Here is an 18,417-nt window from a genome sequence, read left to right as displayed (position 1 = left end):
CCATGCACCCCGTCTCTCCTCCCATACATCTCCTCCACCCCCATACACACCCCTCTCGAGCCTTCTCTTCCCCCATGCACCCCGTCTCTCCCCCCATGCACCCCCTCTGTCTCTCCCCCCCTTCCACATACCTCTCTCCCCCATGCACTCCCTCCACTCGGCTCTGGGTGCCCCCTCCCTGGCTGCGCGAGAGTTCGAGCCCCCGCGCCCCGTCCAGGATGCACTGCGGGCCAAGGGCCCCTGTCCCGGGGCTGATGTTAGCAGCTGGTCCCCGCCCCCCAGCTTCAAGAAAAGGAAACAAGTGGGCGGTGGCTGCCCCGCCCCGGGCCGGCTCCTCCCAGCCGGGACAGGAGCAGAAGCTGCTTCCCAGCCGCCGCTGGAGAGTCCCGGGCTGAGCCGAGCCAGCGGCGTCTGCAGGACGCGGATCTCCGGAGGTTCCACGTGGGCGCGTCTCATCTGCAGGTGCCCTGGAGCCTGGGACAGAACCCAGGAGTCCTGGCTGCCAGCGCCCCCCTGCTCTAACCACTAGACCCTGCTCTCTTCCCAGAGCCAGGAATAGAACCCACGAGTCCTGGCTGCTAGCCCCCCCCAGCTCTAACCGCTAGACCCTGCTCTCTTCCCAGAGCCAGGAATAGAACCCACGAGTCCTGGCTGCCAGCCCCCCCCCCCCAGCTCTAACCGCTAGACCCTGCTCTCTTCCCAGAGCCAGGGATAGAACCCAGAAGTCCTGGCTCCCGTTGCCCCCTGCTCTGACTGCTCCGTCCCAGGCTTGGGATAGAACCCAGGCGTCCTGACTCCCAGCCACCCCCTTCCCGCTCTAACCCATTAAACCCCACTCTCCTCCCTGCGCTAGGAACCGAACCCGGGAGTCCTGCCCCTGCCGATGCTCCTCCTGCAGAAGAGTGCGGGTCCCTTGGCATCGCCCTCCCTGGGGCCCCTGGCCGACCTGTGCGCCAACACCACCCGGCTGCGGGAGGACGGCAGCCCAGTGCTGAGCTCCCTGATGTTCTCCGCCGGTGTGGCCGGCAATGTGGTGGCACTGGCCATGCTGGGCGTACACCGCAAGGAGCTGCGTACTAAGTCCTCGGCCTTCTGCATCCTGGTGACCGGCCTGGCCGCCACCGACCTGCTGGGCACCTGCTTCCTCAGCCCCGTGGTCTTCGTCAGCTATGCCCGCAACGCCTCCTTGCTGGGCCTGGCGGACGGCGGGCGAGGCCTGTGCCAGCTCTTCGCCTTTGCCATGACCTTCTTCGGCCTCGCCTCCATGCTCATCCTCTGCGCCATGGCGGTGGAGCGGTGCCTGGCCATCAGCCACCCCTATTTCTACTCCCAGCATAACGGGCGCGGCTGGGCCAAGCTGGCGCTGCCAGCTGTCTACGCTTTCAGCGTCCTCTTCTGCTGCCTGCCCTTCCTGGGCGTCGGACGGCACAAGCAATACTGCCCTGGCACCTGGTGTTTCGTGGAGATGGCAGCCGGCCAGCCGGGCACCGCTGCCTTCTCGCTCACCTACGCCACCCTCATGGCCTTCCTCATCCTGGCCATCTTCCTCTGCAACGGCTCCGTCATCGTCAGCCTCTGCCAGATGTACCGCAAGCAGCGGGCCCGGCGTGGGTCCCTGGGGCCGGCCCAGCGCCGCCGGAAAAGCTGGTTCAGCCAGGGTGAAGAAGAGGTGGATCACCTGGTCCTGCTGGCCCTCATGACTATCATCTTCGTCATCTGCTCCCTGCCCCTCACGGTAAGTGCCGGCTCTGGGAGGAGAGCGGGGTCTAGTGGTTGGAGCAGGGGTGGGGGGGGCTGGGACCCAGGACTCCTGGGTTCTGTCGCTGGCTCTGGGAAGAGAGCAGTGTCTAGTGGGTTGAGCAAGATTGGGGGCTGGGAGCCAGGACTCCTGGGTTCTCTCCCCTGCTCTGGGAAGGGACCGGGGTCTAGTGGTTAGAGCAGGGTGCAAGGGGACTGTGAATTCTTGGGACCCTGGAGGGCACAGGGGAGTCCGACACCCTGGGTTGGGGAGGCTGTGGGTCATTAGACTGAGGATGCCCCTAGGGAAGGTTGAGCGTGTGGGGAGACTGAGCCTGTTGGGGAGAGCTCCTGGGCTGGGGTCCAGGGAGTGGGCTTGGGGAGGCCATGACTGGCTGGCCAGCGACTCCTGGCCAGGGCAGAGGATCCTGCCTGGCTGCTCCAGTATTTGCTGTGGCACTCACTGGGATCAGAGCGTCTGAGGCCCCTCGTCCCTGCCAGATCTGTTGAACACTCGATCCCTTCCGGCCAGGCTCCGAGCTGCCCTGGGCTCCCCTCCCCAGGAATGAGACAGGGGCCAAGACAAACACTATGAGTCTATGAGTCTATAACTGGGCCCAGTTCCCAGACTCTGTTTGCCACAGGCCCAAGGTGCTGCTCGCCCCCTCTCTCCCTGGCTTTCCGACATCACGCTCTCTAGATAGGAACACTGCCCTGCTGGCACCCCCAGGCTTACCTAGAGGGAGATGGTCAGGGATGTTATAGGCTCCTACGGCGGGGGGGGGGATGGTCAGGGAGGATCCTGAGGGGGTAGATCCATCGGGCTGTAGGCTCCTGCTGGTGTATCCATCGGGGAGGTAGCTGGGTGGGTGGGGGTGAGGTATTCATTCTATAGGCCCCTAGCCGAGTGTGGATCCGTTATGGGGATTGTCAGGGATGCTATAGACTCCTGGGAGGGTTGATCCCTCGGAGTGTGTGTGTGATGTAGGTTCCTGGAGGAGAGAGCGGGATTCTGTCAGGAGGGGGGTTGTCCGAAAAGGATGGAAGAATCCCATGCACTGCTACAGACTAGGGACCGAATGGCTAGGCAGCAGTGCTGCAGTAAAGGACCTGGGGGTTACAGTGGATGAGAAGCTGGATATGAGTCAGCAGTGTGCCCTTGTTGCCAAGAAGGCTAACGGCATTTGGGGCTGTATAAGTAGGGGTCTTGCCAGCAGATCGAGGGACATGATTATTCCTCTCTATCCGACGTTGGTGAGGCCTCATCTGGAGAACTGTGTCCTGTTTTGGGCCCCACACTACAAGAAGGATGTGGAAAAATTGGAAAGAGTCCAGCGGAGGGCAACAAAATGATTAGGGGGCTGGAGCACATGACTTATGAGGAGAGGCTGAGGGAACTGAGATTGTTTAGTCTGCAGAAGAAAAGAGCGAGGGGGGATTTGATAGCTGCTTTCAACTACCTGAAGGGGGTTCCAAAGAGGATAGAGCTCGGCTGTTCTCAGTGGTGGCAGATGACAGAACAAGGAGTAATAGTCTCAAATTGCAGTGGGGGAGGTCTAGGTTGGATATTAGGAAACACTATTTCACTAGGAGCGTGGTGAGGCACTGGAATGGGTTCCCTAGGGAGGTGGTGGAATCTCCTTACTTAGAGGTTTTTAAGGCCCAGCTTGACAAAGCCCTGGCTGGGATGATTTAGTTGTGGATTGGTCCTGCTTTGAGCAGGGGGTTGTACTAGCTACCTCCTGAGGTCCCTTCCAACCATGATATGCTCTGATTCTATGAAAGACTTTTGGTGGGGTGACTCCATTGCGGGGCTGTTGTCAGGATGTGTGCGTGTGTGTGACAGGGATGCTCCTGGGGGGGAAGGGGAGCCTGTTGGGGGGGTGGAGGTTGTCAGGAATTCGACAGGCGTCAGGAGGGGTAGTTCTGTTGGCAGGCGCTATGGGTTTGAGAGCCCTAGGCGCACGGCCATTTCGCCGCCCCGCGCGCTGGTCCCCCGGATCCGCACCTGCCTGCGGGAGGACCACCGCAGCCGCGCTAGCAGCAGACCGTCCGCAGGCACCACTGCGGCAGCTCCACTGGAGCCGCCTGCCGCCCCCTCTGGCAAAATGCCGCCCCCTAATAATGCTGGCGCCTGAGGCGATTGCCTAAGCCACCGAAATGCAAGCGCCAGCCCTGTCTGTTGGGGAGGGGTTGTCAGGGAAGTTATAGATGCGTGGGGGGTGGGGAGGGGCGGCTGTCTGTCGGGGGTGTCAGGGAGGCTGTAGCCTCCCGGCTGCAGGGCCCAAGGGCGCTGGAGAGATGAATGAGGGGAAAACGTGTGGGCTGACAGGAAAACTGAGCAGCTGCCCAGGGGAGTCCCTGCGAGCCCATGGCCATCCCTCCCCTCAGCGGCTCGGGGTGCTGATGGATTCTGAGGGGCTAGGAGCTGAGCCCTGACTCAGGCCCTGGAGAAGGAGCAGCAGGTGCTGTGGACATCAGGAGACTGGGGACAGGCCCTCATGGGCTCTTCTTAAACCCAGGAGTCCACCACTCCAGCACTGCAATGCAGCCACTTCTGGGGCGGGCCATGGTAGCCAATTAACACTGTCATCTATCCCCCTGCACACCCATCCATCCCTCTGTGTGTCACAACATTCATTTATCTAGCTGCCTAGGTATACCCACCCCTATACACACCTCTCCGTTTGTCTGTCTCTTGCTAAAAGTGTATTTGTCCGTTAAGGTACAAACAGAGGGGATATGATAGATGGATGATTGATAATGCTGTGGATGGATGGATGGATGCCTTGAATTAAGATTTTTCGCATGTATCTGCAGTTGAGGAGCTATGTGAGAAGACAGACCCATAAATGGAGGCAGCCCAGGTTGCTTGAAGCAGGGAGCGTCAGACCCATTGGAGTGTCCTCATTAGACTCCAGGGTTAACACCCAATGAACAAATTGATACTAGAGACGTTCACCCCTCGTGGCGCCAGCAGCTCAGGCTGCCTGCAGTCTCAGGCAGACCTCGCAGCCTCAAGTCACAGATGGGAAGTTTTCTTTGTCACCCTGCAGGCGAGGGGTGGCTGGGCTGTGATCCTTCTAAGCGGCATGGGGCAGATGCTGGGGTTCTCTCCCATGTGTGGCCCTTAAGACGCAGCCGACTGCACTGACAGATTTGCTTCTGCGCCTTCTCTTTCCTGGGAATACAGGGGCGGTGTTGGCGGGGGGAGATTCCAGGCAGCTGAGACTCCCTGCTGCGTATCAGCAAATAGCCAGAGATCAGGATTTACATCTTGAACGTGAGCCTTTTCTGGGGTGGTGAGGGCGATTCAGGGATCCGCAGGGGAAAGGATCAGAGATTTCAGGTTCAGAACGGGGAGGGGGCTTGTTTAAAATCCAGCAGAGGGAAGGGGAGACCTGGAATATTTTCCTGATCTGTTCTGTTGAAACGTTACCGCAAACAGCTGTGGGTTGGGGGAGGAAAGTCCCATCTCCACTCAGAACCAAGCGTTTGCAGCAGGAAGTTTCCAGGGACGCCCGGATCCTGTGACACTGGCGCAGCCGCCTCTATGTGGCAGGTGTCCCAGGCGCTGGGGACCAGGTCTTTAGCTCGGGTCCAGCTGAACTCACGTCACTTGCCAAGGTTTCCCTAGTGTGACTGGGCTCTCCCACAATTCAGTGCGTCTCTTCGGGGCTATTGCCCCCAAATCCCTTGGGCCTGGGTGCAGCTGGGATCCCAGAATGCACCAGTGCAGCCCTTGGGGAGAAGCCGCTGATTTGGGGGATGAGTCAGGGTTGGGAATCTGAAAGGGGGGAGGGAAGGGGGTGCTGTCCCCCTCCCAGCTCTTGAGGGGAGGATACGGGCCTGATCCCATCCATAACTCCGCTGACTTCAGTGGCGGCTCCTGTGTGGTGCTGAGGAGGCCGATATCACGGTCATATTCATGGGGGAGGCCCTAGTGCACACCGGATCCAGGAGTGAGTGCTGGTGCCAGAGCCCTGGTGTGCAACCCCAAGTGCACACTGGATCCAGGAGTGAGTGTTGGTACTAATGCCCTGGTGTATGGCCTCCTTTGCACACCGGATCCAGAGCTTCCAATCCTTCTGTGCTCCTGGTCTAACAATCAGAAAAGCAAATCCCTGGGGGTGATTACCAGGCAAACAAGCTTATTGTTCTCTGATTGTTAAACCAACAGCGGGGCAGGAAGGCGACCAGACTGGTTTGCAGAGAGCTCCAGGCTGTGGAGGAGCAGCGTGTGGTTTAGAACAGCGGTTCCCAACCTCGCTGGCCTGTCACGACCCAGTAAATAGCTTTAGTGCAAAAATCACCTGGCAAAATATTTCTTACATATACACGCAGTGCAGTGTGCAGACCACAGCAGCATCTCATATGGCTCCCGTCCCATGGGGCCGGCTGGCCTCAGCTGCCCACTCTGGGCGTTGCAATCTCTGGGGTGGCTGCGCTGCTCAGGTTTGGCCCACCCCTCTCCCCAGTGGGGCCAGGTGGGTCAAATTTGTGTGAGTGGCACCGTGAGCTGGCACATGGGGCCACAATACCACTGGCTGCCGCCTGCCATCATGACAGAGTGGTGGCTGGGCCACTTCAGAGGCCCTGCGCCCCTGTGCACCAGGCCGGACCTAGGCAGCCTGCGGGTGGGCTGAGCTCTGCAAACAGTTCCACAGAGCCTCCTGACTTGACACCCCTCTCTTGTGACCCTTTGATGCGTTCTGGGTCGCGACCCACGGGGTGAGAAACTCTGGTCTAGTACACACACCACAGGCCTGGGTTCTGTCCCTAGCTCTGGGAGGGGAGTGGGGTCTAGGGGTTAGAGCAGGGGAGACTGGGAGCCAGGACTCCTGGGTTCTGTTCCCGGCTCTTCTGGGTGGCTTTTGGCAGGTCACTTCCCCATGCCTCCCCCCCATTTATGAAACAGCTGGCAAAGGAGTGGGGCCCCCTGACATTTACAAAGTGAGCGAGGTCTGAGAGATGGCGCGTTAGTACAGAGTACTGTCCAACCCCATCTGTGTGTGTGTGTGTGTGTGTATGTGATATCACTATTGCTTCCTAGTGGATGAAATCAGAACTGTTCATCCATGTGTCATAGCCCCCATACTGCTCCCAGCTGGTGGTGATTTCCCTGTAGCTCAGGCACTGGATATTTGGGCTTTAGAAGCTGGTCTGATTGGCTGCAGCGGCTCCATAGCAAGGAAGGGCTGTGGGCTTGTTGCAGTGTTTGCTGTGGTCCCGGCAGCTTATGAGACTCCGTGGCGCCTTGAGCAAATGCTGCCATGGGGCGTCTCGCTAAATGCGGCTCCTAACACACTCCTCGTCCTTCCAAACCCTCCCTGCTCTACTGTGCTTATCGGCTGCCCGGCGCTGATAGTGTGCATTGGCTGGCCCCACCCCGTGTTTTCTTCACCTGTTTCAATATTGCCTTTCTGTTCTATCACTTCTCCCGGTTGGCTCCCAATGCTCCGGCAACACGCAACAGCCCCACGGCGTGCCCAGCTCTCTGCCTGAGCACCTCTGGAGTCCTCTAAGCGAGGTCGATTTACCCCAATCTGGCCTAAGAACTAATGGGATTGGGGCCCTGCTCTGCCCGCCCCCATTGCCTGTTCGTGTCTGGAATCCCCAGCGTGCACAGATCTGCCCATCTCTGCCGTCTGTCCCAGCGTGATTCATCCTTTCCTCATTGGGTTCGGTTTTCCTCCCGGGTCTGCAAATTACAGCCAGGCCTTGGCTCTTACGGTTCGTTTTCTTGCCTTTCCAGGCTGAGCCTTTAAATTGAGAGGGTGGGGATCACAGGGCCTGAGGCCGGTCTCCTCTATGCCGCCAGGGCCCTACTTCCATGCCCACGGGGTGAGCAACGGGGGAGCTGTGCCCCGATTCTCCTTTTGCTCACAGTGGGTGCAAATCAGGGGGTCACCCCACTGACACTCGTGCAGTGATGCCCATCTAAAATCTTCTTTTCTCAGGGTGGAGAATCAGCTGAACAGAGTCGGCAGCTGACTACATTTTTATTTTTTTAAAACCCCCTTTCGAGTGTTTTTAACCAGACCTGAGTTTGCTAGGGGTGACTCTCCCCTGCCATCCACATCGTAAAGAGCAAACACCAGATTGGCTGGCCAGCATTTCACACTTGTTTTGCACTGGTGTGCAAGGTGCAGGGCAGAGAAGAAATATGCCCCCCATGTGAGTGTGCAGAAGCACGTCTGTGTGTGTTTGTGCCCCCCCCCTGTGTGCGCGTGTATCTGGACGGGCGGGGGTGTAGAGTGCACATGCGTGTGTCTGTGTGCGTGTGACTTAATTGATTCCCTCCTTTCTGGTGGTTGTCCCGGCTTCGCTTCCACCCCCTAGTGTGCACGTTGCCCTCCCCTTGCATACTCGTGTTCGTGCAAGTGACACTTCTTGGCCACATGCACTGGCTTCCTCTCCCATTCCGCAGCCTCTGGGCTTGATTCTGATCTTACGCCCCCTTCTTTCTCACTCGAGCGTCACTGATTTCCTTGGGGTTCTGCGTGTTTTCCCCTGGGGTGACTGAGGACAGCAGCTGACGGAAGGAGGCTGAGATACCAATTCCTTTGCAGCCACGTTCTGCTCCATTTCTCTTTCACCATCGATCACATGTGGTGTGCGCCTGGGCTCTCCCCAGGGCATGAATCACCCTCCTCCTTACGCTAGCTGGTTACAGAGCAGCTGTCAAGAGACCTGAACCTGCAACTCCGCTGATTTCACTGGAGTCACTTCTGGCCTGCACCACCGGGAGAAGAGAATTAGGCCCGCTGGTTTCCATGCCTTTATTTCTGATTTACACTGGTCCATGTCCTCCGTCTTCAGTGCAGCCATTCTGGATTTACATGGGGCCTGCTGTTTCCTGTGGAGTTACTGCCCATTCACACTCTGTTGTGAGATCCGGGTTCTGGCCCTGTCCTTAAAAAAAAGAAAAATGAAACAAACAAACAAAAATCACACAATCAAAAGTCATGAAACTTTCACAGATGGTCCAGTTAGAACTTAACCCCCCTTCGTCTCCCCGACCAATAGCCCTTTTCTCACCACTTCTCTTTCCTTGTTGGACTTTCTTCTAGTTTTTCCTCAGCCAGCGCCATGAGAATCGGTCAGTTTCGGGTCTCTCGGGAGTCCATTTCTGGCCAGTTTCATTTCACACCCTCTGGGGACTCTGCTCCGGTTGCAAAGAAAGGGATGTTTATTTACAATCCACTCCTTCTTAAGACGCAAACTTGGCTGGGGACTGATGGGAGCTGTCCGCCCAGCTAGCGGCTGTGCAGCGTTGAATTTAATGAGGCCTCTGGCATTAAATTTAACAAGGGTGCGTTATTAAGGAGGAGGCAGCAGGCGAGGGGATATATGCTGGGGCAGCTGGAGTCCTAACGTTCAAGGCCAGGTGGGACTGTGACTAGAAGATCTAGGGTCTCTTCTGGACTTAAATGCTATGAAAGTCCCATTCAGACTCGCATCTCTTGCGAGTCCCGCTCAGCCCTTTCTTCTCGGCAGCCCATATCTGGTGGTGGAGCTAGAGCAGAGCTTTTAGCCAAAGTCAGCTGGATCTTGAGGGCGAAACTCCACCCTGTCCCTTGGGGACGATTCCCCTCCCTTGTTGTGGAGGCGCACCTTATCTCCAGTCTGAATTTGTCATGCTTCGGTGCCAGCCACCTCGCTTTGTTCGGGGTGTTCGACTAAAGAAATCTCCCCATGGAGGCTTTTATAGCCTATAATCAACCCTCTCCTCCCTATGGAGGCATTTATAACCTGTAATCAACCCTCTCAACCTTACTGAGCCCCTCTTATGCATCATTATTAGTATCTATTGTGTCCTTCTGCTCCCTCCTCTGTCTGGCTCCACCTGGTGCCTCTGGCATTATTCGGAGATTATAGTGTAAATCTGGAATCAATGGCCCAGATCCCCAGCTGGGGTAAAGCAAGGCACCCTGGTGGTGAACACCCCCAGAAGGCTTTCTGTCTCTCTCCCCGCGAGCGGGGGAAGCTGCTGCCGTCCTGGGAGCATGTGTGAAAGAGGCTTGTAGATAAAGGCTGAGCTCTCCATTACAGTTTATGGTTAAAGGGCAGTAATCTCCTTCCTCCCATGCCCCGGACCCTCTCGCCAGAGGTTGCCCTGAGTGATACGGATGCTTGCGTCTGCTAGTTGTTTAGTGCTCAGTTCTGTTCCCAGCAGGCCGGGATCTGGGACTCCTCCCCGCAGCACACACACTCAACCCCCTCCCTCCTTTGAGTCGAGCAGCATTTTTCTGAAGACTAGTCAGTTACCTCTCCGGGGAACACGCTCCGGCCTGCCCGGAATCGAATTTATCCTGCATCCACCCCGATGCTGCTCCATGGAGCGACTCGAGATTCACACCAGGGTGGGCGAGGGAGTCTCTCTGCAGCCGGTGGCCTTCCCGGGCAGCCTGGCAATAACCAGGGCCTGTAAAAGGGATGATTTTCAAAGGCGCCCTTTGATTCACAGAGTGTCACTAACGACTGCCGGGGATTGTTTCCACTCGTGTCAGCTGTAGGTTCTAGATTTCCCCTGGCGATAGCCGCCAGCCCCATAGCAACCCCAGATACCCTCTCCCCCTACAGTGGCTTGTCATTGTGGGGGACCCCGATCAATAGAAGGAGATGGTAGAGTCTTCGGGGCACTCCCGGATGGGCCTGGGGGGAGCGTGGCACAGCTGGGTGGGCGCTGGGGAACCACGGCATGGCATAGCCCCAGTTTGTGTGGGCGCTCTGGGCGGACACCCAGGGCAGGAAGCGCTGACAGCGCAGGGAGGTCCTCATGGTGGAGTGGAGGGGCCTAGCAGGGGGTGATCCTGCCAGGGCTGTGCGGGGAGGGCACTGACAGCACAGGGGCACAGAGGGTTCCCAGCATGTGCCTCCCCTTCTTGCTGGGTGATGGCTGCCCAGTGGGGGAGCAGCCCCGGGCACGCTTATGGGGGCTCTAGCCCAGCGCTGGGATATGGCTGCCAGCACGCCTGGGAGATGCGTCTGGTTCTGGGGAGGAGGTGGGGGAGATGCTGCTTTCCGTCCTTCCCTCCACCCCCGTACCCTCCATCACTGGGGCTTTAAGAGTCCAGCTGAATTAATACACACCTGGGAGAGGCCATGAATAAAGCGGGGCGGGGGGAGGGAAAAGTGCAAGAGAATGAGGGGTAACTTCCCCTGGGCTTAGGTTATCCCACTGTTGCCTGCTAAGGGGCAGTCTGCATTCCCTTTTCCCCCCAAATTAGCTAGTGTTGGGGATGGGATACTGAGCTCCATGAGCCCCTGGCCTGATCTAGCTTTGGGGGGAGCACAAAAGTGTGTAGCCTCGGGCGGCAGCCCCACCACTGGCCTGGGCAGGTGTGTGGGTGTGTGTTACAGCGCCCCGTGCCTCAGTTTCCCTGCCTTGTCTAATTTAGACTGAGCTCTGATGAGCCTGGATGGTCTCGCTGGTGCTTTGTGGACAGATGCTGCCCTCATCTGTCCCCTCATTGACCCTACCTGCTTCTGCTCCTGGGGCCCTTGGGGCCCCAGCCCCCCCTCTCAGCTGACCCTGTTAATCCTGGCTAACCCAGAGCTTTCATCACCGTTAACTGCTAACAGCCATCCAAGGCCCCCCTGACCGGGTCACACGTGAGGATCTATCCACCGCCAGCGAGGGCAGCTGTCGCCCTGTGTGTGTGTGGGTGGGTGTGGGTGTTTATCATAGAATCACAGAATATCAGGGTTGGAAGGGACCTCAGGAGGTATCTAGTCCAACCCCCTGCTCAAAGCAGGACCAACCACAACTAAATTATCCCAGCCAGGACTTTGTCAAGCCGGGCCTTAAAAACCTCTAAGGAAGGAGATTCCACCACCTTCCCTAGGGAACCCATTCCAGTGCCTCACCACCCTCCTAGTGAAATAGTGTTTCCTAATATCCAACCTAAACCTCCCCTACATGGAGTTATACAAATGGATCCCAGATCTCCTGGCCCCCTCCAAGGGCAGAGCCTGACAGGTCGTCCCCCCTTTGCATCTGCTGGAAGGAAGATAATGTAGGGAGCTGGACTGAGGTCTGAATGGGCCCCCTGAGGCTGCACCCTGCTCTGGGGGGGCCCTGTGGGTGAGAAGGGGGGAGCCTGCGTGTGCTCCAGCACCGGGAGGCTGGGAAGGGCCAGAAATAGCCTCCAGCATAGGGGTGGGGTATCACGGCCCAGCAAGGCTGCTTCATGGGCCGTTAACAGCAGCCAAGCCCCGGGCACAAGGGTCGGGGGCAGGACAGTGGGCTCACTGGAGTCTGGCTCTGGTCACTGACAGACCCAAAACAGTGGGCGGCCTCCCCTGCCCCATCTGTGACTTGGTGCCACACAACACACAGGCCCACGTTAAACGGATTCAAAGCTGGCAGACAGGTCTCCAGATGGAACCGTCCGTGGGTCCGTTTCCAGTGGGGTCAAACAGGGATCGGTTCCTGGCCCCTCGCTGCTTGAGTGTGTTATCGATGACCTGAAAGAAACCATGAAATCCTCCCTGATAAAGTTTGTGGAGGACACCCAAATGGGGGTCACTGGCACAGAACAATCTGGGTCACTTGGTAAACTGGGCGCAGGCCGACAATACGTGTTTTAACCGGCTAAATGTGACTTTATCGATCTGGGAACAGAGAATGTCGGCTGCACTTACAAGGGGGGTGGGGGAGCCTCTCTCCTGGGAAGCAGCGACTCTGAAAAACATTTCGGGGGTCGTGGTGGATAATCAGCGGAAGAGGAGCTTCCAGTGCGATGCTGGAGCCAAAAGAGCTCATGCCATCCTGGGATGTATGAACAGGGAAGTCGCAGGTAGGAGCAGAGAGGTTATTTTCCCTCCATGTTTGGCCCTGGTGCGACCGCTGCTGGGATCCTGGGTCCACCATTCAAGGAGGACATTGATCAATCGGAGAGGGGGTCAGAGAAGAGCCCTGAGAATGATCAGAGGGTGAGGAAACTTGCCTGGTCATGAGAGACTCAAGGAGCTTGATGTATTTAGTTTAACAATGAGAAGGTGAAGAGGGGGGGACTTGAGGCCCATCTATCAGTACCAACATCGGGAATAATGTTGCATAACAGGCTCTTCAGTCTAGCAGAGGAAGGTCAAACACGATCCGACGGTTGGAAGTTAAAGTGGGACAAATTCAGACCGGAAATACGGGGTCAGTTTTCAAGGGTGAGAGTCATTAACCCTGGGAGCAGGTTGCCAGGGATCGTGGTGGATTCTCCGACGCTGGCAAGGTTTAAATCAGGGTGGGCTGGGAGTTGAGATCTGCTCTAGGGATTATTGTGTGTCATACAGGGGGTCATTCTAGATAACCACAATGGTCCCTTCTGGCCATGGAACCTATAAATCCCTCCTTGAGATTGGCCAGTGAGTCTGGCTTGGGTCTCGGGGGGGGGGGGGGGGGTTTGAAGCCAGGGTCAGCCAAGGCTATGTGAGACCCCAGCTCCTCGATGCTCCTGATCCCAGCGACAATAAAAATATTTAAACAAGTGGTTCCAGCCGTGGGGTTGGTGAGACAAGCTCTGCAACATGAGACAGGTGTGAATGGTGCAGCGAAGCTGCCGGGGTTTGCAGAGAGCCTGAGCCGATTGCTCCGAGGGGTAGCTGCCCTGTGCAGCCCTGGTGCTAATTCGCAGCCCCACTGCTCTGTGTGGGGCAAGAGGAGAGGAGCACATTGGGCTCAGCCCCCTCTTCCTGCAAGCGGAGACACCCCAGCTGCTGGAGTGAGCACTGGGAGGGGAGGGAAGCCCCTGCCTCTGCCAGGAGGAGCCAGAAGGCGGAGCCCTGGGCTGGTGGTGTAAATCCAGTCTTGTTTGAGCTTGGGGCTTTCAACAGATGCTTTGCTGCTTGAGATAAAGGAGCAGCTCCTCCAGCAAGCAGCTGTAGCAGACTCTTTTCTTCAGGCAGACCAGTCATTCGAGGGTGACATGGCCCCAGTTTTGGGGAGAGGGATTGTAACCCCCCGTCACACACAGCTAGAGAGCAGAGACCTTAAGCACATAGGCACCCATGAGGAGGGGGGCCTGACAGTGGCCCCTCCTGAAACTGGCCCCTGATGGCTCTGGGAAGAGTGGGGGCTACTGGTTAGAGCTGGAGAACTGGGAGCCAGGATTCCTGGGTTCTCTCCCTGGCTCAGGGAGGGGAGTGGGGTCTAGTGGTTAGAGCTGGGGAGCTGGGAAGCAGGACTCCTGGGTTCTATCCCCAGCTCCAGAGTTTGGCTCATACTGTGGCATCCCAGGTACATGGGTTCCCAACACTCTGTGGGTTTTTCCCAGCACTGGGCAGATAGCTCTGGGGGTAACCGCTGTGTGTAAGAGCTTGAGGGGTGGAATCAGTAAGTAGAAACTTCTGGGGGTGGGTGTTAAAAGGTCCCAGAGCTGAACACACACACTCTGGTCCCTCCCGCTCTGCATCCCCTCCCCAGCTCCATCCCCCCTTGTAGCCTCTTCTAACATCAGTCCTTGCCCTGGGCAGTGGCTGTAACCTCCCCTCTCCCCCCAGATCCGTGCCTACATCGGCGGCCTGGCCCCGGACGGCTATGAGAAGGGCGACATGGTAGCCTTTCGCTTCAGTGCCTTCAACCCCATCCTGGACCCCTGGATCTTCATCCTGTTCCGTAAAGCCGTCTTCCGCAGCCTGCGCACGCTGCTCTGCTGGCCCTGGGCCGGGCGTCGGAGCTCAGAGCCCCGCCGGCTGGACAGCGTCCCCTTCCGGCCCAACTTCTCCTGCTGAGACGTGGGTCCCGGGCACTGCCAGGCCCTGCTGCAGGGACCACAGGCACTGAACTGAGCCATGGGCCCCGCCAGGCCCCACCGGGGGCACCATGGACACCTCCAGGTGCCCTGCTATGGGCCCCACCGCAGCACCATGACATCTCCGGGCATGGGGCCCAATGGGCACCTGGGGCTCTCCACCCCCAACCGCACCCACCGGCTGCAGAGGATGAAGAGGAGACCCAGGCACACGGCTGGGTGGGGCCATGACTGGGGGCGGTGACAGTGCGAGACTGAGCATGAGCTAAGGGGGCCAAGCAGGGGAGATGCCCCTCCCGGTGTGGGGCAGAAGGACCTGGGGGGGAGGGGCATGGATGCCCCCCAGGTGGGGTATAAGGGACATTTCATACCCCCCTCCCCCAGCAGGTGGAAGGTGGTGCCGGAGGCCAGAGGCTGAGCACCCCGGGGGGGCAGGGGGACACTAGGGTCAAGGGGAAAAGGGGCAACTTTGATCCCAACACTGATTCCCCCCCATACCCTGGGCATGATCCAAATGAGGGGTGGAGAGGGACCTAGGGATTATGTGCCTGGGCTATATGCACACACACACACCCTTGTGGAAATGGCACAGTTCGGCCTCTGGCTTGTTAATAGCACTTGCAATTAAATGCCTCCATCCTCCTTATTAAAGATAATTTAACAGAGTCGCTTCCCAGTCATCAATCTGTCTTGGAGGGGGGGAGCAGAGGGCTGGGATAATATGGGGGGGCTGTGAGTGGGTAGTGAAGGGTGTTGGCAGAGCTCTGGGGGGGAGCCCAGGGCTGGGATAACATGAGGGGGTTGCAGGTCAGGATTGAGGGGCATCGGCAGAGCTGTGGGGGGGAGCCCCAGGGCTGGGATAATATGGGGGGGCTGCAAGGGGGTAGTGAAGGGTGTTGGCAGAGCTGTGCGGGGGGGAGCCCAGGGCTGGGATAATATGGGGGGGGGCTGCGGGTTGGTAGTGAGGGCTGTTGGCAGAGCTGTGGGGGGACCCCAGGGCCAGGATAACGGGGGGGCTGTGGGTTGGGATTAAGGGGCATCAGCAGAACTGGAGGGGGGAACCCAGGGCTGGGATAACATGGAGGGGGTTGTGGGTCAGGATTAAGGGGTATAGGCAGAGCTGCGTGCGTGGATGCCATGGGGTGGCCTGGGGGTTGTGTGTGCCCCCAATTGCTTAAGTCTCCCTGCCCGAATTCTCCCCGTTCTCTGCCTCCAGTGCCCACTCTTCCCTCCAGCTGGTGCTGCGACGCCCCAGCATGTCTCTGTCCTGTCTGGCTCTGCCCCACGCTGGGATCCGGGTGCCGGAGCTGACGCTGCAGCCAGCACTGAGCCCAATGTAAATATTTCCTTTGCTGAATTAATCCCCGTCTAGCCTCCCCCATGCAGCCTCTGGCTAATCCCCCCATGTCTAAATATTTGCAGCGCTGTCCTATGGCGGGCAGAGTGCCAAAACCTACTGGCCCATGACACCCTCTCACTCGCAGCCGCGGAGGCAGCCCCCCTCCCCGCCCCAGACTGGTGGGGAGGCTGATCCTTGGGCTGGGGGTCTGAATTAGCGAGTGTGGCCACAGGGAACTGCCCCGTGGCACCTGTGCCTTTTGCGGCTCCCCCCGCCCGAGAACGCAGAACCCATCAGCCTCCCCCTTTCCCCTGGGCGGTGGGCTCAGGCTGGTGCAAAGATCTACCATGCCCAGGCACTGCCCACCTCGCCCTCTTCTGGGCTGCTCATCCCCTGCAGCAGTTGTTTCCTTTCCCTGCAACCCGCCCCTGGCCTGCGGCTTGGCATCTCTCACTGAAATCTCAAGCCACTTGTTCAGGGGTGGGATGGAGGGGGCCATGTCTGAACAAGTGCTGTGCAAATGTGAGGTCACCGGACGGAGCAAATCACTGCCTAGGAATTCAGGTGGGTAGCTGCATCACTCAGCACAGACAGAACCTAGCCTCTGCCCCGCTTGCGCCCCGCCCTCAGAGGCAAAGGGGACTCTCAGCAGAAAGCGGTAGAGGGGTCTGTGACACGCAGGAGCAGTTCTGATTGTGTCCAGGAGAGGGCAGAAACACACATGCAACCACCCCCAATACACTGCAGTAATAATAAAGGGAATAATAACATACGGTCAATGAACACCTTCCCTCCTGCCTCCTACTTGCTCTGCCTCAGTTACCACACAGCGCCCGTGTGACAGGGCCCCGATCTCAGTCACTGTGTGTCTGGGCAGCGTCCGGGACGACTTGGCCCCGATCTCGGTCACTGTGTGTCTGGGCAGCGCTCGGTGTGACGGGGCCCTGATCTCGGTCACTGTGTGTCTGGGCAGCACCCGACCCGACAGAGCCCCTATCTCGGTCACTGTGTGTCTGGGCAGCGTCCGGGACGACTTGGCCCCGATCTCAGTCACTGTGTGTCTGGGCAGCGCTCGGTGCGACGGGGCCCTGATCTCGGTCACTGTGTGTCTGGGCAGCACCCGACCCGACAGAGCCCCTATCTTGGTCACTGTGTGTCCGGGCAGCGCCCGGCCCGACGAGGCCCTGATCTCGGTCACTGTGTGTCTGGGCAGTGCCTGGCCTGACAGGGCCCTGATCTCGGTCACTGTGTGTCTGGGCAGCACCCGACCCAACAGGGCCCCTATCTCGGTCACTGTGTGTCTGGGCAGCGCCCGGCCCGACGGGGCCCTGATCTCAGTCAATTTTTGTGTCTGCAGTGCCCAGCACAAATCAGCGCCTTTTTTCTGATTTGTAATAAATAAAATTAATTAAAAGCATGCTATCAGATGCGTCAAATAGCAAGTCTATAAAGATCTTTTATGAGGAGTCTGGTTTTTGGCATGTGTTGTATGTAGAAAAATGAATTAAAACTTTAAATAAAAAAATAAAAATGTCTCTAAAGCCTGTGACAGCCGGAGTGCATTTGCCAAGGCTGGAGGGGCTCATTGCAGCCCTGACACTGAAGTGGGTCTACCCAATCGACTTTCTCCTCCCCTCCACTCGTAGCATTAAAAACCCTCACTCTTGGTGGTAGAACATCCTGGGGGCCATTTAGGGATCCGGGGCAAAAATCTGTCTGGGGATTGGTCCTGCTTTGAGCAGGGGGTTGGACTAGATACCTCCTGAGATCCCTTCCAATGCTGATATTCTATGATTCTAAGAAATCAGAACAGAAACAGTTCCGGGACGGTCCGATCATGATGGCATTGAGGGTCACAGTGTTGAAGGCCAGCAGTGACCACTGATCGTTGGGTGCGTACAAGGGCATGAAACGCCACCCAAATATCAAACCCAACCCCTTTAGTTAGAGCAAAACGTTTCAGTCCTCAGAGCCATAGAAAGCAGCCGCCTCTGAATACCTCCATGGATCTAGGCCACAGACAGAGGCCGAGGTGGCTGCTGGGCTTTGTGAGCAGGTGAAGGCTGGTTAAAAGGAGACCCGCATCAGTAACGTGGCATGAACTGCAGCTCCCACTAGGTGCTTCGTGGAGAGCTGCAGAAAAGAGGCAGGCCTGGGGGTGGGCACTGCGTTCACCCCCTCACCCCCGTGCATGGGGGCACCTGGGGAAATTATGCAGCTGAGATGCCTTTAATGACTGGATATGATGCCAATACACCCGTATTAACCCCAGGGGCTCCTTATCTCCCCCTGCTGGCTGGGCTGTGGAACAGGTTTCCAGTTTAACGGAGTTAGATCTAGTTGCCAAGGGCCATGTATAGGAGTGGGCACATAGAAGTGGGATCCTTTTAAAATAGTTGGTGGGCCCTCCAGTGGTGCTCACCGGCTTGCATGCTGCAGAAGCCACCAGAAGCTAGCTAGGGCGGCCATGTGTGTGTGGATGGGGGTGAGTGTGCGCAGCAGGTTGTTATATTAGTCAGTAGATATTCCAGCTCATTGTTTCCCCCCCAGCAAAACACCTGCAGCTTTGGGTAGGCTGAAAGATTCATT

At 57.9% G+C, this 18,417-nt stretch overlaps 1 protein-coding gene across 1 annotated transcript; it reads left to right on the top strand.

Annotated features, from left to right (window-relative positions):
- The first annotated feature begins 367 nt into the window (after positions 1 to 367).
- On the top strand, positions 368 to 15,154 carry PTGIR (prostaglandin I2 receptor). The gene is made up of 3 exons (XM_050928590.1): positions 368 to 462; positions 854 to 1,735; positions 14,239 to 15,154. The coding sequence occupies exons 2-3, from the start codon at positions 884 to 886 to the stop codon at positions 14,467 to 14,469; spliced, it is 1,083 nt and encodes a 360-aa protein (XP_050784547.1). The 5' UTR covers positions 368 to 462; positions 854 to 883; the 3' UTR covers positions 14,470 to 15,154.
- The last annotated feature ends 3,263 nt before the right edge of the window (positions 15,155 to 18,417 follow it).

This window comes from Gopherus flavomarginatus, chromosome 18 (genome assembly GCF_025201925.1).
Source record: "Gopherus flavomarginatus isolate rGopFla2 chromosome 18, rGopFla2.mat.asm, whole genome shotgun sequence".
NCBI classification, from domain to species: Eukaryota; Metazoa; Chordata; order Testudines; family Testudinidae; genus Gopherus; species Gopherus flavomarginatus.
Note: the sequence above shows the minus strand (reverse complement) of the source record. Positions and strands in the feature narration are given on the sequence as shown.

Bases quoted from the DNA above. Each gene is read 5' to 3' on its own strand.
- PTGIR (XM_050928590.1), top strand. From the start codon at position 884: ATGCTCCTCCTGCAGAAGAGTGCGGGTCCCTTGGCATCGCCCTCCCTG. The intron at 1,736-14,238 runs GTAAGTGCCGGC...CTCTCCCCCCAG, and splicing joins TCTGCTCCCTGCCCCTCACG to ATCCGTGCCTACATCGGCGG.